Source organism: Salarias fasciatus, chromosome 11 (genome assembly GCF_902148845.1).
Source record: "Salarias fasciatus chromosome 11, fSalaFa1.1, whole genome shotgun sequence".
Classification (NCBI taxonomy): Eukaryota; Metazoa; Chordata; class Actinopteri; order Blenniiformes; family Blenniidae; genus Salarias; species Salarias fasciatus.
In genome coordinates this window covers 18,150,511-18,174,031 of record NC_043755.1, presented here as the reverse complement: position 1 = coordinate 18,174,031, position 23,521 = coordinate 18,150,511, and the positions used below count along the sequence as shown (strand labels likewise).

The 23,521-nt window shown below is 45.6% G+C and overlaps 1 protein-coding gene across 2 annotated transcripts in view; it reads left to right on the top strand.

Moving 5' to 3' along the window:
* Window positions 1-22,993, top strand: part of zfpm2a (zinc finger protein, FOG family member 2a) — a 122,988-nt gene extending 99,995 nt beyond the window's left edge. For both annotated transcript variants that reach the window (XM_030101919.1, XM_030101918.1), the window contains exons 6-8: window positions 18,039-18,245; window positions 18,892-19,119; window positions 19,478-22,993. In XM_030101919.1, the coding sequence (XP_029957779.1) occupies window positions 18,039-18,245; window positions 18,892-19,119; window positions 19,478-22,086 (3,044 nt within the window). In that variant the 3' untranslated portion in view covers window positions 22,087-22,993. The remainder of the gene's footprint in view (window positions 1-18,038; window positions 18,246-18,891; window positions 19,120-19,477) is intronic.
* Window positions 22,994-23,521: the final 528 nt, after the last annotated feature.

The window sequence follows — 23,521 nt, the reverse complement described above, 5'->3', positions numbered from 1 at the left end:
TCGAACGTATGAATTAAAAGCAAATACATCTTGGAGGTAAAGGCAGCATCAGTGTCGTCTGTGTAATCTCCAGTATTTGTTCAAAGGAATGATGACTGTGAGCGCCACACAATAGTGTCCTTTCTCCGTCATTCCTCCCGAGGTGATGATCAGGATGGGCGGGAAAAAAGCTAATTTGGTAATAACGTCGCCACACAATGTCGACACCCAATTTGCACGGTCTATCTGCCATTTTACAACAATCTGCCTTCCCTTTTATGAATCGGCATCAGATCTCAGCCTTATCTTCCCCCCCCCTTTTCTGCGTAAACCACTTCATTTGTGACTAATGGCAGACGCGCGATCGTTATCCTTCTAATTTATTCCAAGTTTAAGATGAAGGACCGGATAAGGTGCAAGAGACAATAAGTTAAAAAAGCCAGTGTGATGCCTGAGTTAATGAGGCACATCGTCTCTCTTTTTTTTCTTTCTTTCTTTCTTTTTTTTTTTTTTTTTTTTTTGTACGGCTGGGGGTCAAAAGCAGAACGCACACTGATTGAGAGCGAAGGGAGGAAAACTGAGATGGCAATTCGGAGAGGGGAGGGTGAACCGGGGTTCTCTTCACTGAAAATCTGCTTTTGAGGGAGATATAAGACATCAGAGCCTTGAAATAGAAACTCAGTGAGTACCTGGAGATGAGGACCGGCTGAGGCCGGCGAGGGAGACGCTGACGCCGTCGTGGGTGTCGCTGCACCTTCAAGCGGACAGCTGTGAATTAGAAATGTGTTACCGTGCAGACTGATCTGGCCCCATGGAAGGTGGAGCTCTTCAGGCATTCATATTAGATTTGTTAAATATTTGTATTTGTCGGAGAGGAGCCAGCGTCTTGTAGATTTATTGCTGTAAATACTGCTTAAACAGAATGATGTTTTTAAGATTTGACAGATTTCGAGGTCTTGTGGTGGTTTTGTTTCAATTCACAGCATTTGGTTAAGGTCTGAACCCTTGAATGTATATATTTTATTCAAAAAAATTTTAAATGAACAGTCCTGTTAAAGTGGACCAACAGAAAAGAAGCATGTGCTGCATTCGTTTAAAAGAGATTTTCTGACCCACATCATGTCTGATTGCGTGGAGGCCATAACCTGGTAACGAAACAGGAATGTCTGCAGCTCCAAAACCTTTGCTGCAGTGGATTATGGGTTGTTTCTCTTTTGTTTTTTTTTTGTTTTTGTTTGAATCAAGATGGCAGCTAATTGGTCTGCAGCAGGCCAAGCATTTGGTTTCCTTATTGATGTTTTACTATGTATTTATACATGAATAAACTTTTATATATCTTTTGATATTAGAATTCCATTTTGAATTTAAAGTTTACAGCATTCATTCCCAAAAAAATAATTTGACTTGATTAGAAAACAGTTTGTTGAACATCTTGTTATTAACAATGAAACTATGTAACAAAGTAATAATGTTCAAATGGAAAATAATCTGCAAATAAATGAAAAGTCAAGACAAGCAAGTGCTAAACAGTTATAATATTGTCAGTAAGTAAGAGTTGAGGTAATTATGAAATGTGATTATTGAATATTGGGGAGGTGTTAGGCAAAGATACGTTTTACCTTTTCCTCCCCATTATTAACATGAGCATACCTTCACTATTAAAACTAACATACTCTAACAGATGGATTCAGTGTGTCTGAAGGATTCACATCTGTTGCACTTCACATACCATGAATGAATATTTTCAAGGGCAAAGTCCATCATATTTATTATGAGAAAAGCCAACCAGTTTGAGCCTTTAAAGTAAAGAAACTCCAGGAACTTCATGTTTACCATTCATGAGGGTTTTGATATTTTTGTTCTGTGAGAGATAAAATACTTTTTCTGTAAAACTATAAAGCCCAGACAAGATTAAACCAGAAGGAACTCTGAACTATGGTGTTTTCACATAAGATATGGTTGAGAAATTAATTAATTGAAAGGTTTAATCACTGCTACTGAGCTTTACCAATTGCTAAAAGTCACAAAACACTCACTGCTTGTTGCTACTTTCTAGTGGTCACTTAGGAAAACAATCTTCAAATATCAACCTCAATATGCAAAGTTATGACAATATTTTTGTGTTGCTGTGACTCAGACTAGACCTGGTTTTCTGTTGTCTTCAATCACAACCTCACAGACCTCAGGTAAGCCGAGGATTATCTATGACTACACATCTGGGGTTGCTGTGTGTGAAGCTGATGTTAGTCACAGACGCTCTTTTCTTTTTATTCCGTTTTGCCTGAGTGGATTCCAGGGTTGATGAACACATTGCAGCTGTAATAAATCAGATTAATTGAACAGTTATTGCATTTTTTTAAAGAAGAGGTTATATCTCTCATTACAGACAGAAAGAAAACATACCTTTGTTCATGAGTTGTATGTTCAGAATTACTTTTTATATATATTTTTTTCACTTTAAATGGCTTGCTATGATTTTCCACATTGCGTATTGCATTTGTCTGATTACCCATTTTCCAGACAATGTCTGTCCTACATGAATGCCATCTTATTTAAAATGATGCATTTTAAATGAATCCTGCTCAAAGATACATAACTAAGGAGCACCATTCAGAGCTTTGGCTACTCTTTCTCCCTCCATCCACACAAGAATGAGAAAGCGACTCTCATGAGTGAACACTGTGTCTCCTAATGTGAAACACACAGGATCAGTCTGCCTCTCAGGCCTCCTGGGCAACATATGGAGCCCTCCAAGTTACTGTTCAACTTCCCAACGGCTGTTGTGGAGAGTGCGGCACTAACTGCGGCCCTCAGAGAGCTAATTAGAAACCCTTGTGCATAAACCTTGCTTTGGAAGTTGCTGTGGGCTGCAACCAGCCCCAACCGAGGCGGGATCTGTGCTGCCTGCGAGATAATAAACAAAATTTGCATATAATGTCAACGTTTGGCATCCTTCAGCGATGGCCTCGCCACTTTTGAAACGCATCGATCAAAAAAAGTTTGAACAAAGCATCTGATCATTTGCAGCCGCCTGTGTGTGTGTGTGTGAGAGAGAGAGAGAGATGTTTGGATTCATTCGAGGCTTTTTCTATTAGAATTCTGGATGCTTAAATCCTCGCTAATTATCACTCCCACCCTCCAGTGGTTTAAACTTCTGATTTGTAACAGATAAAAAGCCCCTCGTAAGAGATCCCTATAATACATATTTAGCTGCGGAGTAATTAAGCTGTATTAGACTTCATTCATACCTGCCAGAGTGTAATACTGCACTGTTACACAGTGACGCTTTCAATTAATGAAAACGCCTAAACCGGCGTACATCTGGGATCGCTATGCAGGCTCCGGCTCCACTGTATTTGTCATGCGCTGTAAGCCAACACAATTACGCAGACCTAACATAGTAATTGCGACGTAGCAGCTCTTACAATGGTAGAAATGGAATTACCTCGACAGAAAAGCGCCTCGTAGGTCTGGTGGGAAATGGAGGAAGAGAAGCAAAGGGAGGTGGGGGCGGGGGCGGGGGTGTGAGGAAGAAGCTCAACCTTTTACCGAACTGTAAATCACGCTTCACTTTTAAGAGGTGGGAAAATAAATAATGTCTGAAAGTGCAATGATTTCAGTGATTTAGGGGAGCTTTTGAGAAGCGTATTACTAGAGGTGACAGCTTGTGGGAGATAGGCAGGTTGTGTTAAGAGGAAAGGATAAGAGGCTATGACATTATGTCTGCAGGGTTAAGGTGTCAGAGTCAAAGCGTGAACCACTATTACTGGATCAATACTTCTCAGTTTTGCACTTATCTCTGGCCCGATGGTTAGCAGCGGCTTTCTGGATATACACAGGGACGAAATGCCACTACTGAGAGGCCCGTTTCATTTCTGTACAAGCAGAGAGAAGCATTGTTACTGAAAATGTTAAACATTTTCGGTCCGCGTTTTTTTTTTTTTCCCCAGGAAATGGCTTCCTGGTTATTATTCCTCTTGACACTGAATGGAGCTTTGGAATATTTCATTAAATCATCCCTTTAATCTGGGTTGGGTGTCAAATAAAATGCTGGTTTTTGTTTTATTGCCGTACGGCGTGGCTGGTTTTGTCAAGTCCTGCCGGATGAAATGTGTCCTCAAGGAAGAGTGAAGTCCATCCTTTATGCTTTAGGTATAAAAACAAAAAGGCAAAAAAAAAAGGAAGAAAAAAATTACACTCATGTCATGTCAGTTCTCGCACAGGAAAAAGAAACATTGTCACAGTCAGGAACAAGAAAAAGCGTGTACTTTCAAGTCTTTCATTAAACTTCTGAAGCCTCCGAGTTAATCCGTGCTGTACATAGAACAAAAACTCAGCATTCAACAATTTAAAAAAGCCAAGAAAGAGAGAGGAAGAGAGACACAGACAGAGAGAGAGAGAGAGAGAGGTGGGAGGGAGGGAGAAGGGGGAGATATGGAGGGGTGGGGGTGGGTGGATGGGGGGGGGGGGACTGGCCTGATCGCTACATATTCATATTCCTATGCAGGCGTTATCACTTAAAAGGCTTTCTAATTACAACAACAAGACAAAAACTCCTTGGATTCCTTCCAGACCCGCTAAATGATAAAATAAGCTTGCACTCTCTCTCCTTCTTAATCTCTGCAAAGCACCTTGGAGCCTCATCTCCCAAATACAGGAGAATGAATGTGAAAATGCCATTTAGAGATGCAGGTGTGACATTTGATAAGAAACTTCTGGATTAAATATGTTCTGCTAATGAGGGAACCCAGCTACCCCATCAGGGCAAACTATTGGTGGGATTGTGTGCGCGCTGATAACATTCCGCGCGCAAACATCCAAATTCATTATTAATAAACAGCCGCAGTCTCTCTATCACACAGAAAGTCTGGATCCTTCAGTGGAGAGACGGGGATGTTGCGTCTCATTAGGAGAGGCGAAGGGAAAAAAAGGAGGGGGAGGTACGAGCGGTGTACGTCGAGGGGTAGGGGTATCAACTGTTTTCATATTTAGCTGTTTGGGGCTTTTTTTTATTTTTGGGGAGGGGGGAGGAAGAGAGAGAGTTTCAAAGGGTATGTTAATGGTGCATTGAATGTTGGAACAAAAGGGTTGAAAGTTTCAGGGGATCTGGCAGCCAGTGTAATACTCTGGCTATAGCTAATACGGAAAAGAGGGGGATAGCAGGCTAAGCCATTGGTGCAGTAGACTGGGAAGTCCCTGGCCCCAGCTTGACATTTATAACGATTTGGAGAAGATTAAAGCCGTATTACTGCTGTAGTCCATAATGTGGCTTTGTAATGAGGTGTGAGTGCATTACCGTCCTGTGGAAGTTAACCGCTGTTTCAGACCTTTGAAGGGAAGACAGCGAGAGAGGAAGAGAGAGAGGGAGAGGAGGAAGGTTTCAAAGAATTCTTGACTGCATTGTGGCCATCAGGCTCTGAGAAAGGACTCCAGAGGCCTGCCAGCAGTGGAAGCCGAGGCTGCCACCGTTGAAGACTTGTCAGTCTAAACCAGCTTAGTTCAGCCAGCCAGCAAAGTGTCTCAGACTGACAGGCAGCACTTTGTTATTCGGACCAGTAACTGGAGGTCCATGTCCGCCGACTGGAAATATTTTATATTCAAATAGAAATTAGAAATGGACTGTGTTATTTCAAGCACCAAGTATGGCAGTGCAGGGCTTTTTTTTTTTTTTTTTTTTAAGGTGCACACAAACTCATAGAAAAAAAGAGGAAAAAACAGCTTTAGTAATTCTGCCAACACTCTGGTTTGACAATTATTATTTTTGGCCCGGTGGCTTTTTTTTTTTTTCCCCCTCTCTCTACAGTACATAGTAAAAAAAAAAAAAAAAAAGACGGCGGTGCCAATTCTAAAGCCAGCCGCTGGAAAAAAAAAAAAAAAAAAGAATATCTCAAAAGGTGTTAAAAAATGCACGTGTTATCTGCAAAAATAAAAACACAGGTAATTCCACGTTAGCCTGTGCAAATGAAGGTTGCGGGTGTCGTCCGTCCATTTAAACGCTCTTTATGATGTTAATTAGTTGTTAGCGTAATTTCCCAGCCTCCGCCATCAACCGTGAGAAGTTCAGAGACCTGCTGTTAACTGAGAGTCGGTGCCATGGCACCGTTTCAAGAGCTCCCTGAAACGGGGGGACGGCCGGCGATAACGAACAGGTGATGGGGCCTGATGCCTATGGCAGCAGGATATTGCAAAGACAATTGAATTTGTTGGGAGAAATGAATCTTCTGGACAGCGTATCACATGTTAAAACAACACACATTGCATGCAATTTGCTTATGCAGGAGGGTGATAAAGTGTGCTTATTTAAAAGATAAACAAAGGGGGGATCTCGTGCAGTAAATTGTGCATGTGTGTTTATTCCCTATGAGTAACGCCAGAGGTTTATAGTCCCAGACACGGGCAGCCGTACTTTATGGCACCTCTGTTTGTGTGATAGCACTATTTATGATATTGGAATTTATGTTGTACTGTATTCACACTGTCTGGACTGCGGCTGCTGCGGCTTTCGGCGGTCTGTGTTTAAACGCACGTGAGTAGATGTGGTGTTTGTCTTGCGTTTGAGCCCACGCCTTTGACTGATGCCACTCAGTAAAGAGGTCAGGTTCATTATCCCCCTGTGCGTGCTCCTCGCAGGAATCCGGCCTCCCAAGGTTAAATTCAAACATTCCAAGTTTGTCTCTCTTTTTTTTTTTTTTTTTTTTTTTGAGGAACGAAAGGCGTTTGAATAGAGAGGAGTTTCATCTCCTCAACCCCCTTGCTCCAGCTAATCTTAACCCCTCCTCGCAATAACATTTCCACTCCGCTTCCCTCGACTCCAGACGTATTTGCTCTCCCTCCGCCGCTCGTGTCCTGTTAAGATTTTAAACAGCAAACATAAAAATGCGGAAGATAACCTGTGAGGAAAAAGAAAAAGGGGGGAAAGGAAAAAGAAAAAAAAAAAAAAAAACAGGGAGAGAGCTTTGGAGAGACTTGACTCCGAACATTATTTTAAAGACCAGATCTGAGAGCTCCGGCGCAGCAGTCGGGAGCGATTATCTGCTGTGATCCCTCTCCGATGCACCAAAGTCATTCATCTGCCGATCCTCCAGCCCCCCCACCGCCGCTACCCCCATTTTTTTGTGAGCTCCTATGCAAAAGGCGGACCCCCTAATCATGTCGACACCGTGTGTCAGTGCGGTGGATGAGCAAGGCCTTAGAGATGAGAACGGCTCTGTAAACATGGGCAGGCAGCAGGGAGCTTCCCTCTCCCCCACCATGCTGCTTGGAATAAGCAAAAGGGAAGATTTAGGGATTTTGCGGGGCCCAACTTTGTAGTATCAGCTCAGGGTCTTTTTCGACGTTTTCCAGGGTGCTGCCTATGGGATATTGTTCTTAGCTTATGAAGTGCCGCCCGCCTGTTATAAGCTGTGTCTTTTGTCAATAGTATTACAATTTTTGGAACTGAATCTCTCTCTCTCTCTGTGTCTCTCTCTCTCTCCCTCTCTCTCTCATTGGATTTAACTCCTCCATGTCCGCCACAGCCCACATATTGTCTGCATATTCCGTCCCTGACCTTTGCTGTTGACCTCCAACACTCAGATAAACCAGCAGAATCTTTATGACAAACTCCTGTTCAGCCGCCGACACCATTTTTCATTTGACCTCCACATTCGTAGAAGTTTCCCCCCTCGCCACCCGTCACCGTTGATTATGAACTATCATGACAAGAGTAGTAAATCTAGTGCGAATCAACCGTGTGCATTCCATAAACAGGTTAATACAATTGGCTGTATCAAATGGGATGTATATTAACAACAGTCAACTGTGCTCTCTCCCCCTGTCAGGATTCTATTATGGAGCAATGCTCCCGCCCCTTGTTTTGATACAGCGGTAATTTAAAGACCGATCTTAATTGACTTATTTTTTCCGCATGTCTGTCGGAGCCTGTGCATGCACTGCAATAAGAGTCTTGTTTCTTTATTGGGCCACACACAATGTACTGAGTTCAATTTTACCATTCATAATGAATGCAGCCTCGCCATTCAAATGCAGCCATAAGCACACAGCAGATAAGAATTTAATTAAATGTAGATTAAAACCAAACAGGAAAACACACTGGCTGATAATTTTTTATCACGTCCCCTGGTCATATTTTTTTTTTCTCCTCCCCTCCGCTCATACTTTCGACTTGTTCTTCCTTGGGCTACATCTTTTCTGCTTGCCAAAAGTGGCGAAACACCTCACACATCTCACCGTGGTGCGGCGAGATTGTGTAAAAATGCAAAAAAAAAAAAAGAGAGAGAGAGAGAGGGGGGGAAAAAACGAGGGGCGGTCACACGATTAATCAGAATCCTCGTGTCTGGGGAGGATGGAGGCTGGCAGAGGATTGAGGTGGGGGGGTAAGGAGTCGTAGCGAGGGGGTGGGGGTTGGGTTGGGGGGGGGGGGGGGGGGTGTAGTACAGGGGTTGCAAGGAAGGAATTAGTTGCTTCATCCCAAATTTGCATCATATTCCAAAAGGACAATCCCCAGCACTGTAGGCAAGGGGAAACATATCTCGCTCTCTGCAGGAACAATTAAATATATTTCCACAATGCTGAATAAATGTCACCTTCAGTATCAAATTGTCCATACTTGCTAAACATGTTGTTACAGTGAGTGCCTGGAAAGCATGCCCGAGCAGTGGGAGAGCAGCCACCATTTTATTTATTTATTTATTTATCTCTTTTTTTTTTTTTCTTAAAGATGTGGACCTCAGCCTCGGCTAACACAGTGTAACACACATCGAGGAGCTGTTCACCTCAGGCTCTAATAGTGTGCTGAACTCCACTGGGGATACCAGCGAGCAGGAGACGACTGCGGTCTTGTCAGGGATTTCCCACTCCTGAAACCTTCCACCCGGGTCCTCAGTCACATATTAAACATACATTGTTTTAAAAGATCTGCTGCGATTCCCCCCTTCCTTCCCCCTCCTCTGTTGTACATTTTAATTATGAGAAAAAGTGGCAGCCCCGGTGTTAATGATAAAGGGAATGTTGGTGGGTTTTTTTTTTTTTTTTTTACTCTCTCTCAGGAAGAAATACATTAATTTCTCACCATCTGGTGTACTTATCATGCGGCGTATTAACTTGCATCCAGTTTTTCCAACACTTCCAAACAGCTGTTGGCGTCGACAGTTACCTGAATGACTTGAAAGATAAAGTCTGCTCTTGTAATCAGAGGTGGTGGTCTCACCAGACTGGAAAATTCCAAATGAGTGGCTGTAGATCTGGATTTAAGGGTCGGCTTTTCTTTTTCTGATGCAGCGGTTGCGTCAGAAACGCGTGGCAGGCGGTGGAGTTCTGCGCCGTGTCGTAACCGGCGTGGCGCTCCGTGCCCGGCCCGGCCTGGCTGTGCCTGTGCCCGCCTGCCCGCCGCGCCTGGTGCCGCATCTCAGTTCCACTCTATTACCCTCACGCAGGCGATTGGCCTTTTCTGTGGGGAAAAGAGCAATTTCCTGTCGCAGTCTGTTTGATCAAGTGCTAAACCCTTGTGATCAATAGAGAGACAGATGTCGGCTCCAGATGGCCGCGTGGTGATACCTGGGGCAGCGCGGGGGCTTGCCAGGACGACAGAATGGCAATGAGCAAGGGCAGCGGCTGTGCTCCCGACGCACCAGCCACAGAGACACAATGTGACAAACGCAATTAGGCCTTTTAGCTGCAGATTATTTATTTCTCCTGCAAACCGACAGAAAATTTAATTAGCACATACTTTAAGCAATATGTAGAATTACAGGGGGTGCAGAGACAGAGGGCATGCTGGGATGTTGGCCCGTGTGTGTGTGTAGGGGAGCGAGAGTATGTGTGTGTATTCTGTCTGTGCATGCCAAATTAGCACACTTGTCGAAAAAAAACGGTAAAGAAATGCGCGTTCTGTGGCGAACTCGAGTAAGTATTTCTAGAGCGAAACGCATAACTTGATAAATTCCATTCCTCGTGACCAGATCAATAAACGTTGAATTCCAAAATGGATGACAGGTGCATCTTTCTGGCTCTCTGTCCTTCTGGAGAGGAAAAAAATAACTGCCAGCACCAGAAGGCCAACATGGACCTTTCCAAAGAGGAGAGACAGAGGAGGAGAGAGGCTCCCATTTTTTAAACGGCAAGCATTTGCATTAGGGCTGGCATCCACCATACACCCCCAAACACACACACGCACACACACACACGCACACGTAGACTGTGGCCAGCCAGTCCATGTGGCGTAGGGCCGGAGCCATGTTGGAGGAACCACTGAGGCGCGTGGCGATGGCGCGGCCGCTCTCCCAGGAAAAACTGAGCTTGCCGCCGTTGGCCCCGCGCCGTTCACCTGCTCCCACCGAGGCATGATGGGTATGGGGGGGACACGGGCCACGGGGCCGCAGCTGGAGCGGGAGGGGAGGAGGGGAAGGAGGGAGAACGGGACGGGGGTCTGCCGTGGCTTCCCGTCACGAGGGGTCTTCTGGTCCCATTAGCGGGGCTCGGTCAGGACGGGGCCCACCCCCCCCCCCCTAAACCCCCCCCTCCACTCGCACTCAGCCTGCCCGCCGCCGCAGCGGGGGCCGCAGTAAACACATGTCGACCGGCCACAACCGGGACACAGGCAAGCACTACCCGCAGAGAAGGAGAGCTAATAGAGTGCTCAATGGGACAAACCTGTCCAAATAAAGAATAAAGCGGAGTGGAGCCGAGCGGAGAGGAGCCAGTCACAGCCCGCCTTTAATAGTCTCCTCCACTTTCCTGTGGACAGGGAGGAGCTGGCTGTGTGGCAGCTAATGAGGGAGAGCAGCTTTGTACTGGAGGAATGTTGCTGGTTTTGTTTCAGACTGACAGCTCAGTGATACCTGCAGTATGGAAAGTGTGAAATAATCATCTCTCTTTTTTTCTTTTTCTTTTTTTTTTCTCTTTTTTTTTTTGCTGTGCACGAGAGAACATTTAATTTTGTTTGGGTAAAATTGGAAGAAGGAAAAAAAAAAGATTTGCATGTTTTTGGTGATGTGTGGGGTGCAAACAATTCCTCCTATAATTGAATACATTTCATTAGGAAATAAATAAATTTGAAATGGAAATACTCAGCCTCTGTCATAGCACTCTAATGGAGCAAAAATAGCTGCTAATTCTCATTTCTATTTTCTTCCCCCTCAAAATGATTACAGCACCATTACCAGGCAAACATCCCCCTGCCAGCCGGTATCGTTCTCACCGCGCTAGAAAAGCTCCACCAATCTCCAGAGACGAACCAGAGAAATGTCTTTTAATTTTCAAAGTGAAACATTAAATTTTTTTTTTTTACCCTGTAAAACATTTGCTGAATCACAGCATTGCATCATTTCCCCCCCTCACAACTGCCTTTCCCCCCCCCCCTCCCAACATCTTCAAACAATTCATAAATGTGTGTTGAATGACATTGTTCGGTGTGCTGTGCTGCTTTCATGTCTTTGTTGCCTGTGAATGTATACAGTAAGAGAGCGCGGCGCGCACGAGGCTCCCCTGGGAGGACTTTTTAATTTGTGGATTCTGACCCGCGTGCCATTCGCTCAAGGCCATCCATGAGCTCTGGCTATATCTGGGAAAGAGAGTGAGGGAGGGAGAGAGAGAGAGAGAGAGAGAGAGAGAGAGAAAAAAAAACACTTGATACTAAAATTAGTGTGGACAATGTGGAGCAAAAAAAGAGGAGAAATGTAGAGGTGGGTGCTGCAGGGTGTCAGGACAGACGAGACGAGACGACGAGGCAGGCCTGTAAACACACATTTACTGAGCAGTGTTTATATCCCTGGAAAATTAGTCGGAGCGTCTTAATTTGTGAATTGTTGGAATAGGAAAAGTGATAAAATGTTCACGTCATTAAGAAAATGCAGCAGCAAGAGACAAAAGATTATCAAACATTTAAAAAAAAAAAAAAAAAGATATTTCAGCCACACTGACACGATGTAATTTCCAGGCAAAGATCAAGTGAAAATGAGGTCAGAAGAAGAAGAAGAAGCCTTTTGATTCAAACGCGTTTCTCATGAAAGTAAAATCTTTAGCACCTACCTGCCAGGATGTATAGGCAGACTGGCGTCTGTGCTGCCCTGCCATGTCTGAGGCGTCTCTGGATCATCACGAGCAGCACCGCCATCCACCGGGGGCCCGCCGGGGCTTCAGCTAGAGAAGAGTGCCTCCTAGTGGCCGAGGGGAAACATGAGAGGGGGAGGAAGTGGAAGAGGAATACAGAAAGAGTCAATCTGTGTCAGCGCCTTAGTGAAATAATAGTAGAGTCAGCTAATTCCAGTTTCGTGTACCGTCAATAATAGTAAGCTTGTTTGACCCCGTGAATGATGTTTCCTGCTTGGGACTAACTCAGCGTTTTCCTTTCTTGCTGCCTTGCTCGGCTCACTCTGGCCTCGGGACTGTGACGGCCCGTTTGACAGCCATGACTCATCCTAATGTGTTCAACTCTGATGATCCAGAAACAGTCCAAATATTTACCAGCATTCATGAGGCGGGGGGTTTGTTTAGCGTTTGTCACGGCAGCCATCAGGGCCCTCCCTGCTTGTCAGGTGCAGATACAGATATTATTCACTCCTGATTAATATTTCCACAGGATCTGGAGAAGTTGACTGGGAAGTTGTTTATTGTGTTGAAAAAAGGCAGCGGGGGGGGGGGGGGGGGGGGGGGGGGGGGGGGGGGGTCGGGATGAAGGGATGAACGAGGCGGCAGTCAGCAGCAGCCACTTGATATTCGTGTGTGAGTGGCTCGCTCCCGTTTGACCAGGAGGAGTTGGAGCTGATTCCAAGACAAGAAGAGGAGAGGTCTTTTAATTACAACCGTCGCTGTGGCTTCAGGCGCCGCCGGCCTCACTTCACAATTAGGACCGGCAGTTAGATCACAGCCAACAGTCGGAGACGAGAAGTTCTAAGTGTCCACACCGCGGGTTGGACGAGGGAAAATTCGAGTCGGTTTATTTGAAACTTTACCTTGTTAAACTCTGTAAAAGGGTCACCCAGCACTCCCGTGTAGACAGATCCAACAAATCTTGCGCTGAAGCTCGCTTCCCCTCCCAAACCGCTCCCTCCTGCTTTATAATACATGACCCCACGATGCATTCAGATAATGCCAAGCGTTCCCAGGAGGCCCATTTGAACCCCTCCCATCGTACGTGGCTGTGGTGCAGTGGGACTGTACTCCAGTGCCTGTAATGGCCTCTGCAGCCGTAATGTGTTTGGACAGATGGGAGAGGCAAGTGCTGATGTGCTTAACTACGCATTTTACAGCTAAACTATTAAAGAGTTGTGCTGTTTACACACCAACATTTGAATACCTGTCTTCAGGCCAGTTTAATTATCCGGGCCCTTCTGTTATTTCTGCCTGCTTTGTTGTCTCTCAGCTTTTGCATGAGGCATGAGAGATTTGTTTGCAGCTTCATTAAGATATGGTGTTGGTGGTGTTGGTGGTGCGAGCAGTTTGCAGGGCGCAGAGGAAAAAAAAAAAAAAATCCTGCTCCGGTATCTCCCACTCTATTCTCCCCGCCTCCCCCTTTACATACGCAGATACTGTACACATCCGTTTTCCTATAAAGTCATTTAAAGTGAGAAAATTAAAAAATGCCCTGTGATGCCTGCACTTTGAAATCTCTCGGGGCTTTAGGCAAAGGGGAGGGCACGCACACACACACACACACACACACACACACACACACACACACACACACACACACACACACACATATACACACCCACCTTCAGTCCCCCGCGATTTATCCTGAGACGTTTGATTAGTTTATGAGTACTTATAGAGACGGAAAGGGTCTGCATTATAATTTTGTTTCATGAATTCCTTCATATGTTCATCTTCAACTGCACGTTCAAATAAACCATTAATCAAAGAGAAGAGAGGGAAGAGGGCATTTAGCCAGCGCAGCCATAGTCTTGGAGCCTCAGTGAGCTGGTGGATATGGTATTGAGAGACTGTAGGAAGCAGTGGTTTTTAATTATCTGGACTACGTACAGGATGCCGTTTTTGATTGTTTTAATGAGGCAGCTGGCCTATTGTCTCCCCTTAATTCCTCCATTGTTTTTAGAATATGTCATAGTTCTTTATTCTTTTATCAGGTGCTCTGCAGGAGGATTTAGACAATAGCCTTCATTCCAACTGCATTGGCCACTGCACAAAGGCAGCTCACGCCGCAGACAGTTAGCAGGCAAACAAGTGCAAATCACAAGCTGCACTTTTCCCAGCCTTTTCCCCAGTTTCACCACTTTAGCATTTTCATTTTTCCACTCTAACTCCTGACCCCCCCCCCCCCTCCTCCCTCATTCATGCCGTTGTCATAGGTGGCTCACCTGTGTTTCTGTGATTTGAATCACCTGCCATAAAACAGGGCCGTCAGCTGTAGAGAGGCATGACCAATCTCTCCGAGAGGGTTTCCTTCATGGAGTATTTGTTTCTGTCTGTTGCCCACCTGACACCCCTATGCAGCTGTTGAGTTTTATTTATTTATTTTGCATTTTCATGTGACACATTTCTGCACATGTCCACGCATGCGAGTGCGGCACTGTGGGAATGTTTGGATGTGCACGGACTTGTACTTTAAGATGTTATGGTTGCACACTTAATCATAGATATCATGCATGTGGACACATGGACGGGACACATGCTCCGTGACACCACCAGATAAGAAGCTACTTGCGCAGCAGCTGCGATAAAATGTTGTTCCTTGAATATTTCTCTTTGCTTCACCCTCTCGTTTGAATTTTGTGTCGTGGCTCTCGGCGTACACTTCTGCAGGTGAAATCTGCATCATTTGCACATAGTTTTAAACCAATTTATTCGCTCTGAAAGAGGAAATGGATCCCTTTTCTGTGTGCATATCAGCGTTATGCATTCATTTGAAAGTGAATGGAAAAAAATACCAGTTTTACGTGATGTTGTTTGAAGCTGTCATCTTTACTGATAGGCGCTGTTTCTACATTGTTCAAATATGTAAATTAAAATACTTTCCAAAGCTTTTGCACACGATTGTATATCGCTAGAGCTGCACAGAAGATAATAGCGCATTTCAGGAAATTTCCCAGCTTAGTAGTGTGCAAAGTTGCTGTAAAAACTGCAACAGATCAGAGACAAACAGCGACAATTTCCAGCTCTAATTGCGATGACAATATAAGTGCAGTGGAAACCATAATCCTGCAGGCTGAGTACGTGTATCTTACCGCCCCTGTCTTGGTTGAGTGAGTGACTGTAACAAGCAGAGTGCTGCCTCAGTGTTTTGTGTAGCTCAGTAAAAAAAAAAACTGGGACATGCAGTCCTAAAACTCACTTCCAGCATTCTCACACACAACAGATGGATCTGTAGCATTCTTGGCTGAAGGGATGCAATCGGAGTGCATATTCCCGCTGTCAGAAAGCAGTAAAACATTTTCATCAGACTCCACATAATCTGCTTCATTTCAGCTGAGGAGAGCATACAGTATCTTTGATTTGGATTGATCTGCGTAGGGGGAAAAAAAAAACACACAAAACAGTGATTTGTATCGGAGCATCAAGGCCTAGTTCATAATTCTCTTTGTAAACGGAGCGTGTGTGAACTAAGAGATCCTTACAGACGAGGGAAACTTTTGTGGCTGCGGCTTGCGATATGTTCCCCGCCATTGTCGGTGGCAGTTTGTATCTACCTTGATGGTAACTTGGGCAGACAGTGGAGAGGAGTTTTGTTATTTTAATTAGGAGATAAAAATTCAAAGGGCCTCTCCAGGCAGTGTGTGGTATGACAGAATCAAAACGATGAAGTGGAGCGGCCTGAAGTGTGTGTCTCGTCACAGCAGATTGGCCGACAGATAGGCACTGCTCTTTAAAGTGGCGCAGGCACACACACACACACACACACACACACACACACACATACACACTCTTCTCTCTACACACACACAGGAAAATCATGGCGGGGAAGTCTGCACACAAATGGGACTTTGAAAGATAGCATATTTTAATACCATTTCACTCCTTTTGACACGTTTGTGCTGGTCTAATTTTCAGCGCTTCAGCAGCAGATAGGAAGGGCTCCAAAGGTTTTAATCAGGACAGTGATTCCAAATCTATAATATTCAATTTTTGAAGTGAAATAATGGCGCCGTTCAATCTCGTACCCCCGACAATAATTTATGCATAATTATTGTGGCAGTGGCCGTGGCTCCGTGTTTCCGGCCGGACGGAAATGTGGATTGTTTTCACACGGCGCCTCGCTCGTGCACCTCCGCCGTGTCTACAGGGCGCTTTTTAAACCCGGTGATTCACGGGGTTTGTGTAAACATGAGTAATCAGTGTTCCACATGTGCGGGGCGGCTTTCTAGCAGTGTCCCCCTGCCTTCACACCTCTCCTCAGGACTCGCTTTTATTCCACATCAGCCGGGGCTCAAATCACATGTCCCCCTCTCAGCCTGACACTCCGTCGGTATGTTTGCACATCTTTGAAAGCTAACAGCGTGCTTTAATTAATTGTCCAGCTTTCCTCAGAAACAATGTCCTAATTCTGCCATTTAGCGGGAGCGTATCATAGTTTGTTGTTATCTCCCCAGCCAGATTTCTGTAAATAGTCATATTAAAAACTTTAATCTCTTCAATGGAAAATGAAGTGCAGCTGAAAAGCCTGTCATGTGCTGAGATAAATATTATCTAAGCTAAAACCTTCACTCTCTCTCCCTCTACCCCCTCCTTCCTGGCTTCCTCCTGCTCCCTCCCCCTTTCTCTGACTTAATGAATATGTTCAGAAGATTTCAGAGGAATGCTTAATCCCAAAACACAACAATCTAATAATATGGAGGACCTGTCTCAGTGTTCTAGCTGACAACAGCACTCTAGGCTACAGTTTACTCCAGCCACGGTTTGGCTTGCAGATACGCCAGTAGCCTTAAAAGACGTTTGAGTGACAGTCAATGAAAAAAAAAAAAAAAAAAGGACATTACCTTTAAAGTGTGTATTCACCCAAAGTACAAAAGTACATTTTACCAGGCTTTCAGTATTCTGCCAACTTAAATATAATGTGTAAATGCTTCTAGCAATAAAGAATGACATTTAAAAGACGCTGTCTCTCCCAAACCAGTGTCCCTCCAGTCAATCTTCACATCTCACCGTTTTTCATTAATACAAAAGGGGGAAAAAAATCTTTTGAAACAGTTGACAGCATTTTTCTTTCTGTCCATTATCCATCATAATGTTGGCTCTGGTTTTAGCAACACGTGTTTTTACAGGAATTTTGTAGTAATATTGTGAGTTTTCCATAAAGAATCACTGTGTGGGAAAGAAGGTCAGCACAAGGCCAGGTGCACGTCTGACTCAAGATGGGTTTTTGTTTGTGGCCCAGAAACTGTGTGAATGTTACCCATCCATCCATCATGCAGTCCAGGAAAACAAATGGTTTGGTTTGGAACCAATCCCAGCTGACTATGAGCAAAGGTTACAGAAATCAAAAAGTCTTTTGTTGTTTATTTGGACATTTTTGACATCTGAAAACACCACTGCAAAAATAATATTTTCAAATTAAAACTTGTTCTCAATTAATCACATTTAAATGCCCGTTTCTGCACTGCCTGAACACATTATTAAAATCCAATCATTTGTATTTGTTGTCTTGCAGACTTTGTCCTGATAAAATGAGGTCAGTTCAAATCAAGTCACATAGTGAGCTAACATTTGCCGATTTAGATAATGGACAAGATTGTAATGAATAATAAAAATATGTATAATTTCTTTTCAGCCAGGTAGTTAAAGTTCAGTATGACTTCTCATCTCTGCCTATTTTTTTTTTCCAAAATTGCAAAACAAACACCTAAGTTACCTCTTCACATAATGTCAACATGTCTGTTATGTACTTTGTTTTTCTTTGTTCTGTATGGGATTCATTATGTAGTTTGATGGTTCTTCACTGTCTTCTTCTATTTTATTCCAAGAATCAGAGAAGTTATTCATCCAACAAGCAAATATAATTTCTCTTGTCATTTAAGATGAGGAATCCTCGCGTGTCCATGCAGCAAGGCTGCTCTCCCCTCTCCCAGCATGCCTTTAAATGTCTCTTCTATCTCTTCTTTGTCCAGGTGGCCAACTGTGGTGCACCACCACCAAGAACATGATGGAGGGCGAGGAGCTGGTGGCGTTCGCCGTGGACTTTGACTCGCGTCTGCAGGCGGTGAACCACATGTCTCTGAGTGAGGGCATGTACCCAGCCAGGCTGCTGGACAGCATCCAGCTCCTGCCGCAGCAGGCCGCCATGGCTTCCATCCTGCCCACCGCCATCGTCAACAGTGAGTGTCGGCGCACGCACGGCGACGCCAGCGCGCGGACGCCGAGCTGGAACGGGACGCGCTTTTGTTTAGACATGCACAATCTCACACACACATACTCCTGTTCTCTCTCTCTCTCACACACACACACACACACACACACACACAGAGCAGTCCACAGCCTGCACTCAGTCACCTGCTTAACAAGGAGCGTCGTCTCCGCCGGGCGTAGATTAACCCAGATGAGTCTCTGCACTGGAGATAAGAGCCATCGACCTTCAAGTTTTGGGTTCACATAAACACACCGAGGCTCGAACTAACGTGTTAATTGCAAAATACACGCCTCATGCAAATAGTGTGTTTATTTACTTAGCGAGGGCTATCTGGGTTCAGCTCAACAGGGAGGCTTCTGTAAGCAGATGGTCCAGTGTTCTTGTTTGCCCTTGAGAAAGGGCACCAACCCAGTGGTAGCAACACAGCGATACGCCGCAGCCGAGGATTTGGTGGAAAAGCCTTTTAATGCAGGCTTTCAGAGTTAGAACCATCGAAGAAGAGTGTGTATGCATCTGTGCGTGCATATGCTTTATCTTTGTAGTTGTGTGCAAATATAAAGTATCGTTTGTGTCCTGATATCACGTCCCCTTTGTCCCCGTCCGTGTCCCTCCAGAGGACATCTTCCCCTGCAAGGCGTGTGGAATCTGGTTTCGGAGCGAGCGAAACCTGCAGGCCCATCTCATGTACTACTGCAGCGGGCGGCAGAGGGAGCCGGAGACGGTCGTGGAGGAGAATGACAACGGACCCCACCAGACCCCCAGCATCTGCCCGTTCCCACAGTGCAACAAGAGCTTCTCTGGAGCCAGGGCCTTGGAAATGCACTTGAGCACCTCACACAGTGGTGAGTGGCAACACTGAACTCGATTTCTGCAACAATCGCAGTGCATTTTTTGATATTTTGTGGCTCTCGCGGGGAGTTTGACTTAATTTTTAAGGGGGAAACATGTTTTACAGAAATATGACGCAGGGAAAGAGTTGTACTCACGTTTGGAAAAAGGACTGTCATATCTTTACAGAAATATACATACCCTGCTGTCAGCTAGCAGAGTTGACAGTTTATCCTTGAGCAGGAAAAAAAAGCTAGTGGATGGGAATAAGCTTGGCATAATGCATGAGCGTTTGATGGTTTCTACAGTTAACTCTAAAGGAGAAGTGGGAGGCGAGATTCTGAGCATTTCTCCCTTTTATCTCCTTCACAGGTGTCAAAATGGAAGAGAGCCTCCCTCCTGGCACCAGCTTGAAATGCACAATCTGTAACTACACGGCAGATTCTCTTATTACATTCCAGCATCACATCATGTCTCACCTGTCACAGGCGGCCTTCAGATGCAATCACTGCCATATCAGCTTCCAGAGCCACAGGGAACTCTTACAGCATCAGGACTTACATGGGCACGGCAGCAAACTTCACAGGGAAGGCGACGGCACCGAGCACTCCCCCAGGGGGCCCGAGGAAAGCCTCCAGCAGCAGCAGCAGCAGCAGCAGCAGCAGCAGGCCCGCGCTGAGCTGGCCAACAGGAAGGATGCTCTGCTGGGGAGTCCCAAAGGGAGCCTCAACAAGGAGACCAGCACAGACGGAGAGCCCGACAAAGCCGAGAAGAAGCCCATGCTTTCCGTTCAGAAGGGAGAAGCCCACCCAGGCAGCAAAGCCAGTTTTTCATACACTAGGATCAAATCTGAGCCCTCCAGCCCCCGACTGGCCTCCTCCCCTGTGCAGCATAACATGCCTACGTTTCCCATGGGCCCCTTCTTGTCTCAGTTTGCTTTCTCCCAGGACATTTCAGTGGTCCCACAGGCCTCGGAGATTCTGGCTAAAATGTCGGAGCTCGTTCACCGGAGGCTGCGCCACGGAGGGAACAGCTACCCCCCTGTCATCTACAGTCCGCTCATGCCCAAAGGGGCCACCTGTTTTGAATGCAATATCACCTTCAGCAACCTGGACAACTATTTGGTCCACAAAAAGCACTATTGTAACAGCCGCTGGCAACACATGGCAAAGTCCCCCGACTTCTCCGCTCTCTCAGATAAAGTCCCCGAGGCGGTGAGCCCCAACAGTGGTCACAGTTCTGTTAGCATGTTGGCCGGCTGCCACCCGACGGAGGCCGACAGCCACCTCATGCAGTCCGCCTGCCTGAACTCCAACGTGTTGGACATAATCAATGCCGGGGCCAAGGGGCCTGATAAGGATCTGGCAGGACAGGTGAAGAAGGTCTCTACCCCGACTGGAGCGGAGGAGAGGCTCAACGGCAAGCAGCTGGACGGGAAGAGTCCCAGTACGGGCTTGGTCGAGAGCGACAACGATCCGACCAAGACGACCTGCGAGGCCTGCAACATCACCTTCAGCCGCCACGAGACCTACATGGTCCACAAACAGTACTACTGCGCCACCCGTCACGATCCCCCGATGAAGCGCATGAGCGCCAATAAGGTGCCCTCCATGCAGAGAACCATGCGGACCCGCAAGCGCAGGAAGATGTATGAGATGTGTCTCCCCGATCAGGACCACCAGAGGCCCCCCATGGGTCAGCCGGGTTTTCTCGGGGTTCCTCCCATGAACCCTTGCACGTCACAAGAAGCTGTAGAGAGCCTCGCAGACCGCTTTCACCCCCGCTGCGACATCTTTCCAGGTATGGTACCCAAACACCTGGAGGCGTCTCTGACTGTCACGAAACCTATTCTGGCTCCCAAATGCAATACTGTGGAGCCGCAGGAGCTCGATGCCCCCATCGATCTCAGCAAAAAGTGTTCACCAGACAAGACATGTAGCTCTCCTAAAAGACTTTTGGACTATCATGAATGTGCAGTGTGCAAGATAAGTTTTAACAAAGTGGAGAACTACCTGGCGCACAAACAGAACTTTTGCCCCGCAACAGCCGCCGCCGCCGCCGCTGCTGCCGCCGCCGCCGCTGCCGCCACTCAACAGCAACAGCAACAACCACAACCGCAGCAGCAGCAGCAGCAGAGTGAGGGTGGCAATCCGGAGTCGACCATGTTCCCGGATGTGAAGAGCGAAGGCAATAATAACCCAGATGACGTGTACGACAAGAGCCCGGGCAAAAGCGAGAAGAACGGCAACGGAAAGGTGATGGTGCAGAATGGAGGCATGTTCCCCCCTCACCTGGGGCCGGTGCCGGGACTCAAGCCTTTTGCGGAGCCCCAGCTCATCCCATCAAAAGACGAGAACAAGAACATGTTTCTGCCCCACTGCCTTTATCCCGGAGCAATAAAGAAAGTGAAAGGTCCCGAGCAAATATCGCCATATTTTGGGATAAAGCCAACAGATTATGTGACTGGAGGACCGGCGATGCAGGGAGAGGCCGGCGAACAGGAACAGAGCATTAATGGGGGAGGTGGAGGAGGAGGAGGCAGTAATGGAGGAGCAGAGACGGGAACAACCAGGGAGCAGGCCCCACAGCCTGCCGCTAATGGCTGCCCCCACCCTGGCAAAGAACCCCTTCCCCTCCTGCCCAAAAACCGGGGCATGGTTATCGTCAACGGTGGGCACAAACCCGAGGAGCGTTCAGGCACGGCCCCGCCACAGCAGGAGAACCAGCCCCAGTCAGACAGCCAAGCCCCTAATCCTTCTCCGACGTGGGCCGCCGACAACCAGGCCGACTCCAACGAGAACATGTCGCCTTCCTCCAAGTCCCCGAACGAGGAGGCGGCCCCCACGGCCAATAAAGGCGTGAACGGCTCTGGAAGCGGCAAATACTGCCGCCTCTGTGATATCCAGTTCAACAACCTGTCAAACTTTATTACCCATAAGAAGTTTTACTGTTCATCACATGCTGCGGAGCATGTAAAATAAGTAGAGAAGAACAAGACACGCTCTTCTTCTCTTCCCCAGTTCTCCCCACTCCCCCCCCCCCCAAAAAGACTTTTTCTCCTTTTTTCTCCTTTGTTTTGGTACACTGTTGTGTCTGGAATAGTGCATCATGCAGTGCTAAACGCTGCTTGTGGACAATCAAGAGAAGCTTCTTCTTTCATCGTTTTAAGACTTAAAGATGCAAAACCATTGGTTAAAAAAAAAAAAGAAAAGAAAAAGGAAACAAGAATAATATTGGTGCCACTTTCACATTAATTTATTTTACAATCAGTATTAATAGGAGTAGTGATCTTAATTTAAATTCAAAATGAAATTTATATCAGAGTTGTTTGTAATGTTATTGTATAGTCATTCTTGTGTAGCACACATATTGTTTACACTGTAATGTAGGCTCAATGAAACAATAGACAATACAAAAATGAGATGCATTTTAGACACAAAAATAGCTACTGAGGCACTTGTGTATTCTTATTTGCTGTACCAGTTTCTGTATATGCGCAAAATGTCACCTGCAGATTGCTACTAATGACTTGTGAGCCTTAAAAAAATAAAAAATAAAAAAAAAAAATGTAAAAAAAAAAAAAATCAAATCACCATTTCGGGGTGATCTCGGGCACAACCCTGCAGCTCACATTTTGGCATATACACATGGCTTTGCATACATATGTGGCTGTTTGTCCCTGTCTCTTTTCTTCAACTCAGATGTGGATGTTTTCATGAGGATGGCAGCATTCTTGTATAGTACTCGTATTTCTGTTTGATGATACACTTTGGTCTCCCTTTTTGAAATTTGCTCTCAATGCAATACTTTGTAAATGAGGGAACATTACTGAAAGCAGTATTATGAAATGGGGACTGTGCATATAATTATTTGTAACCCCATTGGGAAGAAAAAAAATAAGCTGTACAAGAATTAAGTTTATTGCTGACAAACAAGGTGGGTGGGAGGTCAGTGGGGATACTGATGTAAAATGATCATTCCAATGTCCTGATTATGGGAGAAAATGTTTCTTAAAACGTTGTTGCTATGCATGTATATGGATGGAATTAAATTCCAGATCTGTTGGAAATTTTTATTTTGATGTGGTGTCATAATTAAACTTAAATCCTCAGGATAATCCAGCGCCCTTTGGTCTTTTTTTTGTTCCACATCACCACTGGAAAAATCCGGAGAAGAGGTGCACTGTTAAAAACAGATGCTTTGAAGAATTCTCATCTGTTTGCACCAAATAATTAGCGACAAATTTAGAAAATACTGGTTCGTGAAGGGCCAGAGCCAATCCCAGGAGACAATGGGAAAAAACACAAAGAGACAGACAGCTATATACACACACACACACACACACACACACACACACACACACACACACACCTATTTATAGTTCAGCCCCTGTACATGAGACGATTCAGACTGCTT